At 54.3% G+C, this 12376-nt stretch overlaps 1 protein-coding gene and 2 long non-coding RNA genes across 4 annotated transcripts; 1 reads left to right on the forward strand and 2 right to left on the reverse strand.

Moving 5' to 3' along the window:
- Positions 1–6: 6 nt before the first annotated feature.
- On the reverse strand, positions 7–6480 carry LOC308186795. Of its 2 annotated transcripts, XR_013944302.1 has the most exons (4): positions 6438–6480; positions 4166–4420; positions 939–1026; positions 7–346 (listed from the first exon to the last, which is right to left on the reverse strand). It is a non-coding gene; the product is annotated as an uncharacterized lncRNA (long non-coding RNA). The 2 variants fall into 2 exon arrangements; XR_013944303.1 differs by lacking the exon at positions 6438–6480 and having other exon boundaries at positions 4166–4552.
- Positions 6481–7116: 636 nt separating this feature from the next.
- LOC308186794 lies at positions 7117–8904 on the forward strand. Its single transcript, XR_013944301.1, has 2 exons — positions 7117–7626; positions 8234–8904. It is a non-coding gene; the product is annotated as an uncharacterized lncRNA (long non-coding RNA).
- An 87-nt stretch (positions 8905–8991) lies between these two features.
- On the reverse strand, positions 8992–11474 carry LOC308186793 (uncharacterized protein). Its single transcript, XM_080608959.1, has 4 exons — positions 10912–11474; positions 10551–10606; positions 9715–9746; positions 8992–9595 (listed from the first exon to the last, which is right to left on the reverse strand). Exons 1-4 carry the CDS (start codon positions 11070–11072, stop codon positions 9527–9529), a joined length of 318 nt encoding a protein of 105 aa, XP_080465085.1. The 5' UTR covers positions 11073–11474; the 3' UTR covers positions 8992–9526.
- Between the last annotated feature and the right edge of the window lie 902 nt (positions 11475–12376).

Raw genomic sequence — 12376 nt, forward strand, 5'->3', positions numbered from 1 at the left:
CTTCTGGTGGGGCTCCTTTGTCTTCTGGGGGGGCTCCTTTGTCTTCTGGGGGGGCCCCATTGTCTTCCGGGGCGACCCCATTATCTTCCGGGGGGGGTCTGTTGTCTTCTAGGGCGGCTCCGTTGTCTTCTGGGGGGGTCCCATCGCCTTCTGGGGGGGTCCCGTCTACGGGGGGGTCCCCATCCGAGGGGGGGTCCCCGTCCGAGGGGGGGTCCCCGTCCCACCCCTGGTCGTCGTCGTCGTCCTCGTCGGGCTCCGGGCGGTAGAAGAGGGCCTGGAGCAGGGGGGGGCGCAGGGGGTCCTCAGCCACCATCGGGGGGGCGCTGCCGGGGGGTGCCATGGGCTGCTGGGGGGGGCGGGGGGGGGGGAGAAAGTTGGGGGGTTAAGGGGGGGGGGTCCCCGAGATCCCATTACCCCGGCGACCCCCCCGGCAGAACCCCCCCCCCCCCCCGACTTTTAGGGGCTTCCCCCCGGATTTCCCCGCCCCCCCCCCTACATTTTGGGGACCCCTCCCTTGAACTTGGGAGCCCCCCCCCGGCCTTTTTGGTGACCCCCCCTGGATTTGGGGACCCCCCCCCCCCTTGGATTTGGGGTCCCCCCCGGCCTCTTTAGCCCCCCCCCCCGGACATTTTGGGGACCCCTCCCTTGGATGCCGGAGCCCTCCCCGGACTTTTTGGTGACCCCCCCCCGACATTTTAAGCCCCCCCCCCCCGACATTTTGGGGACACCCCCGTGGATTTGTGCCCCCCCCCCCTCGATTTTTTGGGGACTCCCCTCGATTTTTTGGGGACTCCCCTCGATTTTTTGGGGAATCCCCTCGATTTTTTGGGGAATCCCCCCGAATTTTTGACCCCCCCTCCCCCCCCCCGATTTTTCGGCCCCCCTCCCCCGAATTTTTTACACCCCCCCCCGAATTTTTGGCCCCCCCCACCCCTCACCATAGGGTCTTCTCGCCGCTCGCTCCGTGCCTGTCGCCATCGCTGTCGCTGTCATCGCCGGTGTCGCCGGGGGTCTCCCGCCGCCAGGCTATATAAGGACTGCGGTGACGTCACCGGGGGGGGGGGCGTGGCCCTGCGTTGCCCGGCAACGGCCAGGGAGGGAATTCCCCCCCAGCCCCTCCCACCGGGTAAAAAAAAAAAAGGAATGCGGAAACCGGCGATAAAAATAAACTTTAAAAAAAACCAAAAAGCCGGAAATATCTATAAAAAAAGCAGAAAAAAATCAGGATTTACGTAAAATCCGCATTTACCCAAAGTGTGGGTTTTTTTTTTTTTTTTTTTTTGGTGGTTGTTGGGCTAAATTCCGGAGGCGCTCGCTCAAAGGTCAAGGGGAAAAAGATTTTTTTTTAAAAAATTATATTTCGACCCTCGGAGGGTGAGGTCAGGGCCCTCGTCCCCAAACGGTGACGCAGGTGTTGGGTTAGGGGCCTAAATAGGGTTAGGGTTGGGTCAGGGTTAGGGTCAGGGTTAGGGGTAGGGGTTAGGGTTCCGGGTTAGGGTTAGGGTTAGGGTTCTGGGTTAGGGTTATGGTTAGGATTAGGATTTAGGGTTAGGGTTAGGGTTAGTTTAGGGTTAGGGTTAGGGTTTAGGGTCATGGTTAGGGTTTAGGGTTAGGGTTATGGTTAGGATTAGGATTTAGGGTTAGGGTTAGGTTAGGGTTAGGGTTTAGGGTTATGGTTAAGGTTTAGGGTTAGGGTTATGGTTAGGATTAGGATTTAGGGTTAGGGTTAGGGTTAGGGTTAGGGTTTAGGGTTATGGTTAAGGTTTAGGGTTAGGGTTATGGTTAGGATTAGGATTTAGGGTTAGGGTTAGGTTAGGGTTATGGTTAGGGTTCGGGTTAGGTTTAGGGTTATAAGTTTAGGGTTAGGTTCAGGGGTAGGTTCACGTTTAGGGATAGGGTTAGGGTTCGGGTCAGGGTTAGGGTCCTAATTAGGGTTCAGCACCCCCAAATTGGCCCCCATCACCCTGCACCCCCATCCGCCCCCCCCCATGCACCCCCATTGTCTCCTATCCCCATGAACGCCCAAATGGGCCCCCCCCCGCATATCCCCCCCATTGCCCCCCCCCATATCCTCCCCAATCCCCCCCATTCCCGTCCACCCCACCCTGTGCACCCCCACTCCAATGCCCCCCCAAATCCCCCCCGCACCCCACTGGATCCCCTCCCCCATCCCCCCCCCCCCCCCGCTGTCCCTCGCCCCCCCCAGGGTGGGGCTGCCACGGGGAAACTCCCACGAAGCTCCCCATTGGTGCATCGAGCCGTCAATCACCCCGAGTCCCGCCCAGCAGGAAGGGGCAGGAGTGGCGGCTCGGCGGGCCAATGGGCGGGCGGCAGACCGAGAAGGGGCGGGGCCACGTGGAGAGGACGGGAGCGGTGGGGGCTGGGCGCTGCAGTGGGTGCCCCCACCCATGGGTGCTGCACCGGGGCGCCCCTCCCCCCCACCTATAGATGTTGTGCGGGGGAATCCCCACCCATGGGTGCTGGGTGCTGCACGAGGGTTCCCCCCCACCCATGGGTGCCCCCGGCCCGTGGGTGCTGGGTGGCGTGTGAGGGTGCTCCCCACCCATGGGTGCCCCCCCCCCCCCAATAGGCGATGCACAAGGACCACCTCCCACCCATGGGTGCTGGGTGCTTCATGAGAGTGCCCCCCACCCATGGGTGCCAAGTGAGGGTGCCCACCCACCCATGGGTGCTGCAAGGGGGTCCCTGGGGAATGTCCCCCCCCCATGGGTGCTGCACTCGGTCCCCACCACCCATGGGTGCTGGGGTGGTGCTGCTCACCCACGGGTGCCACAGGAGGGCGCTCCCCACCCATGGGTGCCCCGGCAGAAAGGGAGCTGCTTGGGTCGGCGGCGCTGCGAAGCTGATGGGGATGGGGACAGGGACGGGGACGGGGACATGGAAGGGGACATGGATAGGGACAAGGATGGGGAAGGGGACAGGGAGGGGGACGGGGACGGGGAGATGAATGGGGACAGGGACAGGGACACGGATGGGGGCATCGACAAGGACATTGACAGGGACATTGATGGGGACCTGGATGGGGATGGGGCCCCCCGGGAGGTGCACAGGGCCACGTCCTCCCACCCCCTCTCCTGTCTCTTTCTCCCTTTCCCTTCTCCTTTCCCCTCTTTGCCCCATTTTCCCTGTTTTTATCCCACTCGGCCATACTCGGCTTTCTGGGGAAAAGCCACCAGGACGCAAATGCGGAGCTCGAGGAAGACCACCTTGGAGCAGATCTCCATTTAGCAACCCAAGAAGGACCGCCATGGAGTAGATATCCGTGCTGCGACCCAAGGAGAACCACCTTGGAGCTGATATCCACTCTGCAACCCAAGAAGGACCAGATAGGAGCAGATCTCCCCTTTGCAACCCATGGAGGACCACATTGGAGCAGATATCCACTCTGTAACCCATGGAGGACCACCTTGGAGCAGATATCCCGTTTGCAACCCATGGAAGACCACGTTGGAGCAGATATCCACTCTCCAACCTATGGAGGACCAGATAAGAGCAGATATCTGTGCTGCAACCCAATGAGGACCACATTAGAGGTGATATCCACTCTCCAACCCATGGAGGACCACGTTGGAGCAGATATCCACTCTCCAACCCATGGAAGACCACGTTGGAGCAGATATCCACTCTCCAACCCATGGAGGGCCACCTTGGAGCAGATATCCACTCTCTGACCCGTGGAGGACCAGATAAGAGCAGATACCCGTGCTGCAACCCAATGAGGACCACATTAGAGGTGATATCCACTCTCCAATCCATGGAAGACCACCTTGGAGCAGATATCCACTCTCCAACCCATGGAAGACCACGTTGGAGCAGATGTCCACTCTCCAACCCGTGGAAGACCACCTTGGAGCAGATATCCACTCTCCAACCCACGGAGGGCCACCTTGGAGCAGATGTCCACTCTCCAACCTATGGAGGACCAGATAAGAGCAGATACCCGTGCTGCAACCCAATGAGGACCACATTAGAGGTGATATCCACTCTCCAATCCATGGAAGACCACCTTGGAGCAGATATCCACTCTCCAACCCATGGAAGACCACCTTGGAGCAGATATCCACTCTCCAACCCACGGAAGACCACCTTGGAGCAGATCTCCCCTTTACAACCCGAGGAAGACCACCTCGGAGCAGATACTTACTCAGCAACGCGAGGAGGACTGTGTTGGAGCTGATACCCGTGCCCCAGACCAAGAAGGACCAGACAGGAGCAGACCTCCACATTCCACCCCAAGGAGGACCACCTTGGAGCAAGTGTATTTTCTGGCCAAAAACCTCTTTTCTCTCACTCCCCCATGCAGAAAATGAGGAGAAAACGTCCGTGGGCTTTGTCGCGTGCCGCATCTCCTCTGATGCACGTCTCGCGGTCAGATGCAGCCTCCTTGGTTTGCTGTTTCCTGCGAGTGAACAGATTTTGCTATTTTTTTCCCCCTTTTTCCTCTCTCTTTTTGTTCTGCTTTGTGGTTAAAGCGGCAGCCCCGAGCTAGCGAATACCGTTAAACAATGATAATTAAAAAAAAATCGTGGTGGTGGCTGGGGGCAGGAGATGTGGCCGGGCTCGGGGGGGTTGTGGTTTTATGGTGAGGGTGGGGTGAGGTCTGCTGGGTTCTGGGGGGGGGCCTTGCGGTGCCACCTCAAATCTTTGTGGGGCCCTGGGGACGGCCTTGTGGTGGAGGAGGAAACCCAAGGGCAGATTGCAAAGGTTTTGCCCGTAGTTTGGTCGTGATTTAATCGTGATCGTGATTTAATCATTAGCGTGATTTGATCGTGAGTGCTCCTCTCCCTTGGGGTCTCCCTTGGGTGTCCCCTCCACCAGGGAACGGGGGCCTTTGGGGGAAGGTCCCTGATGGGAAAACCCACCAGATTTATCCTATTTGGCACCCGGGTGATGCTGGCGACAGGTCCCAATACTGCTCACACCTCTGGGGGATGAAGACCTCGTTGGGCTCCAACCAACCCATTTTGAGGTCAGCTCTACAACCGAGACCCTCACCACCTCATTTATCTACAACCAAGACCCTCACGGGACCGAGGCTGCATGGGGTGGGACATAAAGCCCCTTGAAAAACCTTCAAAGCTAAAAAAATAAGGCTAAACATCTTTTTTTAAAGGAGGGACATTTATGGCCAACAGCCGCCACGATGCTCGGAGCTGCTCCCCGGAGGAGCCGGGTCCCCAGGGCACCGGGAAGTGCTTGGGTGGTGCTGAGCCGAGGGATGCTTTTATGGGACAATCCCCCCCGGGGGGGACCACGATATTCAGAGCCGTCCTCTGGCTGTTTTTGGATGTTTTTTTCCTTCCCAGGGTTCGGTTTTAGTGGGGAACCGTTGCCCAGTGGCCGTGGTTGACAGGCACCACGGAGCAGGACGGTGCCGGTTGGGGTTGTCCTCACCCCGAAGGATGAAGCCAACCCAGGGAGCTCCAGATCTCGGGAGAGGGTTGGGAATATTGACCCTTCCTTGCCTGTTTTGCCCCAGATTTCCACTGGGGAGTGATGGGAAGGTGAAGAGAACTGGAAGTAAAAAGGAGGAAATTCTGTTTGCAGAGGGTGCTCAGCCCCAAGCTGCTAGTAACATCGGTGGAACCTCAGAGGATGGAATCTCCTCAGCCCCATGGGTCTTGGAGATGCTTTTAGGTGGAAAAAAAAAATAAAATGGGGAAAAAGGGGAAGAAAAAGCAAAATTAAGGTGTGAGAAACAGGGGATTGGGAGAGCAAGTTTTTTCTCCAAAATACTCTGACTAAAGGATGAAATTGTGAGAAGCAGGAAAAGGAGATGGGGAGAGCCTGTTTTTCTCCAAAACACTCCAATTAAAGGAAAGCAAAAATTCGTCTTGCTGCAGGAATCGGCACTGGTAGAGGTAAGTACAAGGGAGAAAATCTGGAGGGTAAAAATCATGAAAAACACCTTGTGTTGAGACCAAAACAATTCTACGTCCAGGCTGAGGACTGCAGAAAAAGACAAAAAAATGTAAAATCTGGAGCAACCGAAGCACTTGGCTGTGGGGTTTTCAAAGGGGGATGTTCTCACGTGGTTTAATCCCAAATCAGTATTTTGTGCTCTGATCCAAACATAAAATTAAATTTTACTTCTTTGCCAAAATCCTCCCGAGCAAACCTGATTTTTTTTTTTTTCATGATATATGTAAGCAAAATGATAAAAAATAAAAGTATACGGGATGGATTGTGTTCTTTCTTTTTGGTTTGCCTCCTGCCCCGAAACCACCTCGTTCTTCCCATGGTGAAGCACAGGAAACTGCCGACCGCAGGACCGAGCGATGCCTTCCCCTTCGTGCCCTTGGGGTTTTCCAGCCTTTTTTCTCGTGGCTGGGGTTTTCCAGCCTTGCAGCAGCCTTTTTTTTGCTCGATTTATCGTGTGGGATTCTCCCGAGCATCCTCTTTTTGCGTGCGCTCACCTGGGGAGCTGCGGGCTCTCCGGCTCCGTCCCACCGGCTCCTGTGTGGGGCAGAAAAAGGGGTCGGGATGAGGTGGTCTGCTGGAAGAGGGCACGTTTTGGGGTGTAAAAGGGGGGGGGAAATCGTGGTGGGGTGTAGGAAGTGGGGCAACTTTTTGGGGTGTGAGGAGGCCACCTTTGCACGAAGGAGGTCAGAAATCACCGGCAGGGGGCAAAAGACGCCTTTGGGAATGCCTCGTCCCTTCCTGCCTGGCTAGGAAGACCCTAACCCTAACCCTAGTCCTAAACCTAACCCTAACCGTAACCCTAACCCTAAGCCTAACCCTTAACATGGAGCCTCCAGCTGCAGGGCAGTTGGTGTTTTTGGCTGTTTCTCCTTTTTCTCTCCCGTCTGAACGTTTCTTTGGTATTTCGCTTGCTTTTGGTTTCCTTTTTAAATGTAGGTTTGGGTTTCCTGCTCTGCAAAGCTCTGCCAGGCTGGTGGTCCGAGAGTAAAATGTGGCCCAGGGAGGGTTTGGGGAGGATGTTGGGGAGGTAAAACCCGGGCAAACCGACAAGCGAAAAGCACAGGTTTCAAAACCTACAAAGTCAGATCATTGGTGGATACGGAGTGTGGTTTCATATTCACTTCTGGTCTGCTGCTTAGCATTTGTAGAAACGGCTACAAGAAGTGTGTAAGAACAAAAACTGGGTGACGTGGAGGCATAGACTTCCGTAGTTCTCATAAGCTGGGGAGGTATTGACTGCTGAACAAAATGCCGGTCAGAAAGAAATTTATGAATTGTTGGAAAAATAATTCTAATGTGATGTCTCTACCGCTTAGTGCCATAATTCTGCTCATAGTTGAAGAAATAATGGAGACTGAATTTAAATGCCCTCGATGGACAGCATTAAAGAAGTTTTACGTTTTTACCTATTTTTTGTGTCCAGCTTTAATTACGTGTGCCCTGAGCTTTGCGTCCCAGCCCACCTGCATTCTCTGGTTTCGCAGCTTTCGGAAATGTTCGTACCGACAGAAGGGTGAGATGCTTTGCATGGTAGTTCTTCCTCCTGTGATCTGGTGGGTTATCCTGCTGTGGGACGGCAGATACGTTGAATGTATGGCTTCAAGAAGTGAAGTGGACAGCAACCAAAATGCAAACCAAACCAGAGCAGCAGAATCAAGCATTGAAACCTATTCAATTTCTCAGGTAAGAGCCCTAGAAATCTGCAATTTTAGGTATTTTATTTGCACCTATTTTTGTGTGTGTAAAGAATCTCGAATGTATATCGTTATGGAAACCATGTTAACTGGCAAACAAATAGTTAAGTTGCAATCATGACTGTTAACTGACAAGTTTACTGCTTTTGACTTCTTTTTTTTTCATTGTTTTTACCACTCCCGTTTTTAATTTCTGTGCATCCGTATGAGTTCATAATTAGGATGTTCTTTCTGAGGCTAAAACTTGAACTTCAAACATTTTGCTCCATGTTTATTCTGCAAATATACGCATTTGTTTTGTGTTTGGTTATTAAATGAAATCCTATGAAAATACAAAATATAATCAATGTGTTATTTGAGAGAGAGAGACTGGTATTTATGGTCATCAGTCACCAGGTATCTCGTTGCTTGTATTTCTTACTATCAGTTGTCATCGATCCGTGGCAGGAGAGAGGAATGTATTTTATAAGAAGAACTGGGTGTCTGAATAATGCAAGGCTTTTAAGAGGGCAAAGTACTCCTCTCAGTCAGCTGCAAAACATTTTTAGGAACATGAAGTCCAGCAGCAACATCACTTTTAATATTTTCTCTTCCAGGTTGCAGGACTCTGCATTCTTACCTTTACCGTCATTGTTTATAGCCTGTTCCACACTTATCCCTTCTGGTGCTGCTGTAAAGATGAAGAGGAATGTGCGAAAGAGGAGCTGGAGAACATTTTAGAAGAAAAAACATGGCAATGTGTTCAAGAATTGCAGAATGAAAGTACAGAGCAGATAATGGAACAGGAAGTGAAACCTCTTCTCCAGAATGTTCCTAAAAACTTCTGGAGAGATGTAGATTTTAAAACAATAATATTAACAGTAAAGAAGATTTTAAGGAATGTGGTTAGCCATATAAATATTGAGACACAACAACCAATGAGACCATGTGCTTACATTTAAAACGTGCCTCCATCATCAGGCCCTGATGTGCACCGGTCCTGCATTTGGCTGGGGTAGAGTTAATTTTCTTCCTGGCATCCGAGATGTTTCTGTGTTTTGGGTTTAGGGTGAGAATAATGCTGATAACACACCGATGTTCGAGCTGTTGCAGAGCAGTGCTTACACCGAGCCAAGGACTTTTCAGCTTCTCACACTGCCCTTCCAATGGGGAGGTTGGGGGTGCACAAGGAGCTTTGTGCATCGCTTTATTGATATATTCTTTTATTAGGCTGATGATGGTTATTTTCCCTTCCTTTCCTGTCCTATTAAACTGTCTTTATCTCAAACGATGATTTTTTAAATATATTTTTTTTTCTTTTGTGTGTGTATGAATGTGTTTCTCTTCCGCATCTCACTGGCTTGGGGGAGACAGGGGTGAAGGGGAGGGGACGAATGAACAACTGTGTGTTGCTTAGCTGGCTGCTGCGTTAAACCACAGGACAAAGTCAGAGATGTTTACCCTTCATGTAATCAAAACCACCTCTTCAGTGCACACACCGATTGGCACACACATGCGAGCACATCCCCGCAGCCATACTTGTCCCTGTAGGTCCAAATGTGCATCCGTGCGGGGGGATAGAAGAGCACCCCTGTGTCTTTATCGCGCAGTTTAGGTATACACGTCTTCCACCGAGCACAGGGAGATGTTTTCACTCGGTAAAGAAACATCGATACGCTCACAGTATGATTTGGTATACCTGATTTATTTCAGAGGTCTTAAGGTATTGTAAAGAGAGGTGTGAGTCCTACCTCCTCTTGGCTAGACACACACAGCCCTTCCCTGTGACAGCAAACCCCAAAGAAGCCCAAAGTGCACCCCCCAGCCCCACCTCACAGCTGCACGAGCCCTCTGCAAGAGAGCAAAGGCAGCCGTGGGCAAGGCTCCTGTGCCCTTGCCCTGTGGCAGCGCTATCGGGTCTGGGTGCGGGTCACCGTGGCATACGTCGTGGTGTCGCCCATCTGCTGCACGGGAGGAGGCTTTAGGGGGAAGAGAAAGCCCTGTTACTTCAGCTGCTGCCTGTGAGCCCTGCACAACGAGCAGGCACCAGGCTGCAGGAGTGCAGAAAGGAGCTGTGCACAGCTGAGCCACGACTCACCCTGTCCCGTCGAACGTGGGCGATGGTGGAGTCTGTGGGGGAAAAAATACACACCATGAGCCCTTGCTGTCCGTTGGAGCTGGGTGAACCCCCATGAGCTTTGGGCATCAGCTGCCTGGGGTCAGCACACAGTGCCCGGCCACATTTCCCCTCCCATCAGCCTGATATGGGATGTGCAGCAAGCAGCAGTGGAAGGGAGACGCTGAGGTTTTGGTGTATTTCCAGCATGCTGTGGCATCTCCTCTCTTTGCACAGCCAGCACACCTTGCGAGCTGCTCTGTGCAGGCGTGGGAAAACAAGGTCGTGCTGCAACTCGAGCGAGGTGCACGTCAGGTGGGGATATATCTATAGCCTGTCGCCCAGCCACAACATCCTCCCTTGGCGGCTACCTGTGGTTTCAGAACAAGCTATAAAATGTTTTCCTCACAAGTGCAAGGAAACAGAGCTACAACTTCCATTGCTGTGCTGTGCTTTGTGCAGCTCTTGAAGCAGAAATGCCACTGAAGAGAAACTGAAGAAATGACAAAAACAGAGGCTGGAGCAGGGGAAATGCAGCCTGAGGCCGGAGAAGGTGGGGAAGAGCCCCAAGCAAGTGGGCTTTGTCCCTGGGAGCACTGGGATGCTGCCATGTCCCTTGTGCAGGCAGCAGCTGCGCTCCGCATGCAAGGAAGAAGCAGGACGTGAGGTGCTGGAGAGAAACCTGGCCTTGATGAATGGGCAGGGATTTTGTATGTCCCAGTGGGAAATGAAGTGGTGGGATTGCACGTAGAGGTGCACGGGATGCCCATGGGCAGAGGCGGCTTGTGGCTTCCCCCGAGGGAGGAGGCAGTACTCACACTGGACTTCTCCGGAGTCGGTGTTTTCCATCTGTGGGCTGTCAACGTGCTGCTGCCTGGAGAGGAATGGGAATGGTTCTGGGGTGTGCAAGTCCAGGAGTTGGACTTGATGATCCTTATGGGTCCCTTCCAACTCAGGATATTCTATGATTCTATGATGTGGTGAGGAGGGTACATGAGGCTTTTGCACTTTGGTGTTGCTTTCCTACATCTGGCATTGAATATGAGTGCAACCCACAATAAGCCCTGTCCTTCGTGCCTTCAGCACAGGGAATGCCCCTGGCCGAGGAGCACCCCAGGGCCCTGCAGTGCCCCCGACTCCCTCCTGCAAACCCCCCAGCCAGGAGCCCTTGGTGCTCACCTTGGGCATCTCCCTCTGCAGGCACCTGCAAGAAGAACAGTGGCTGAGGTGCGCAGGCCAAGTTGCTGCCCAGCCCTGGCTCCCGTCTCGGGGCTGGGGGACGAAGGCTGAAGCTCCCCAGCTCCCTCAGCAGCCTCCCCAGCTGGGCTGCCCACAGCCATCGCCCCCACGCACCGTCTGCCCCAGCTGCGCACCCCCAGGACCCCCCCACCGCCTTTCCCCCTGCACCAGCCCCGCAGCAGGGCAGGACCCCCACGGCCTCAGCCTTTCCCCCCGCCTTCCCCCACTCCCTCACCTTTCCTGATGGCAAACCAGCTGCCTGCAGCCAGGAGGACGAGGCCGACGGCCGCCACTGCCAGCGCCGTGCCTGTGGGGAGGGCGTGCGGGAGCCGGGCATGGGGAGCTGGGGGAGAGAGGGTGTGAGGGCAGCGGGGTGTGATGGGGAGAGGCAGGGAGCAGGACGTGCCCGTGCAGCCGGCACACCCGCATTTTAGTCCTCACCTGCAGAGCTGGTCTTGTCCTGGGTGGTCTCACCAGCACTTGAACCTTGGGGCAAAGAGGGCTTTGCTTACTGGGGCCAAGACCTGGCACCGCACCACTCCCATGTCCGTGTCCCCACTGTTGGTCCTTGCTGGGCAGGGACACTCCAATATCTATGTCTCCAGCGTGCGCCATTGAGGTGTCCCCTCTGGGACTATCGCATACAGCTTCTCACACGTTAGTAATAGCCCAGCTCATGACAATCACCCGAAGTCCCCTGCCACAGGCTCATCAATGTACGGGGCAGACCTTCGAGCATCCCTGGCTCAGCACAGAGTTCGTCAAAATCCCCACTCCTGTGTGGGATCCACCCCAGAGCCATGCCCTGCCTGCTGCAGCACACGGCTCCAGACTCAGCAGTGTCTCTGTCCCTTCTGTCCCCACTGCCCTGGGGCCGTGTCTCACCTGGCACAGACAGGGTCCGGGGAGCACTGAGAGCAGAGCTCCTCACCCAGTTTCTCTCATTCCTCTTCTGGTACCCACACGTGTACGTCCCGGCACTTCTCGAGGTGACGTTCAGGACCAGAGCGTAGATGACCTTGCCATGCTGGGCCCTCAAGCTGAACTCCTCCAGCCCATTCTTGCAGAAGAACACACGTTGAGCAGGAAACTGCCCATCAATGGTACATTTTATCCAAACAGTTTCCCCCTCTTGGGCACTGGAAGTGTTGAGGAACAGGACTGGAGCCTGGTCGTTACCTGGAGAGAAGGCACAGGGATTCCCCAGGAATTGTTAGTGATTGCCAGGTGGCAAAACCACCTGCATGGCAAGGCTGGAAGTGTCTGATCTCCTGGGATTTACTGTGGGAATTGTGAGGGAATAATCCCCTTCTCTCTTCCCATCTCCTTCCCCAGGGCACATTCATTTTTGGGACCCACCTCCATGCTCCTGCAATCCTGGGGAGCTGCAGATGTCCTTGGTGGT

Source organism: Anser brachyrhynchus (assembly GCF_964034855.1).
Source record: "Anser brachyrhynchus genome assembly, contig: SCAFFOLD_728, whole genome shotgun sequence".
Lineage (NCBI taxonomy): Eukaryota > Metazoa > Chordata > Aves > Anseriformes > Anatidae > Anser > Anser brachyrhynchus.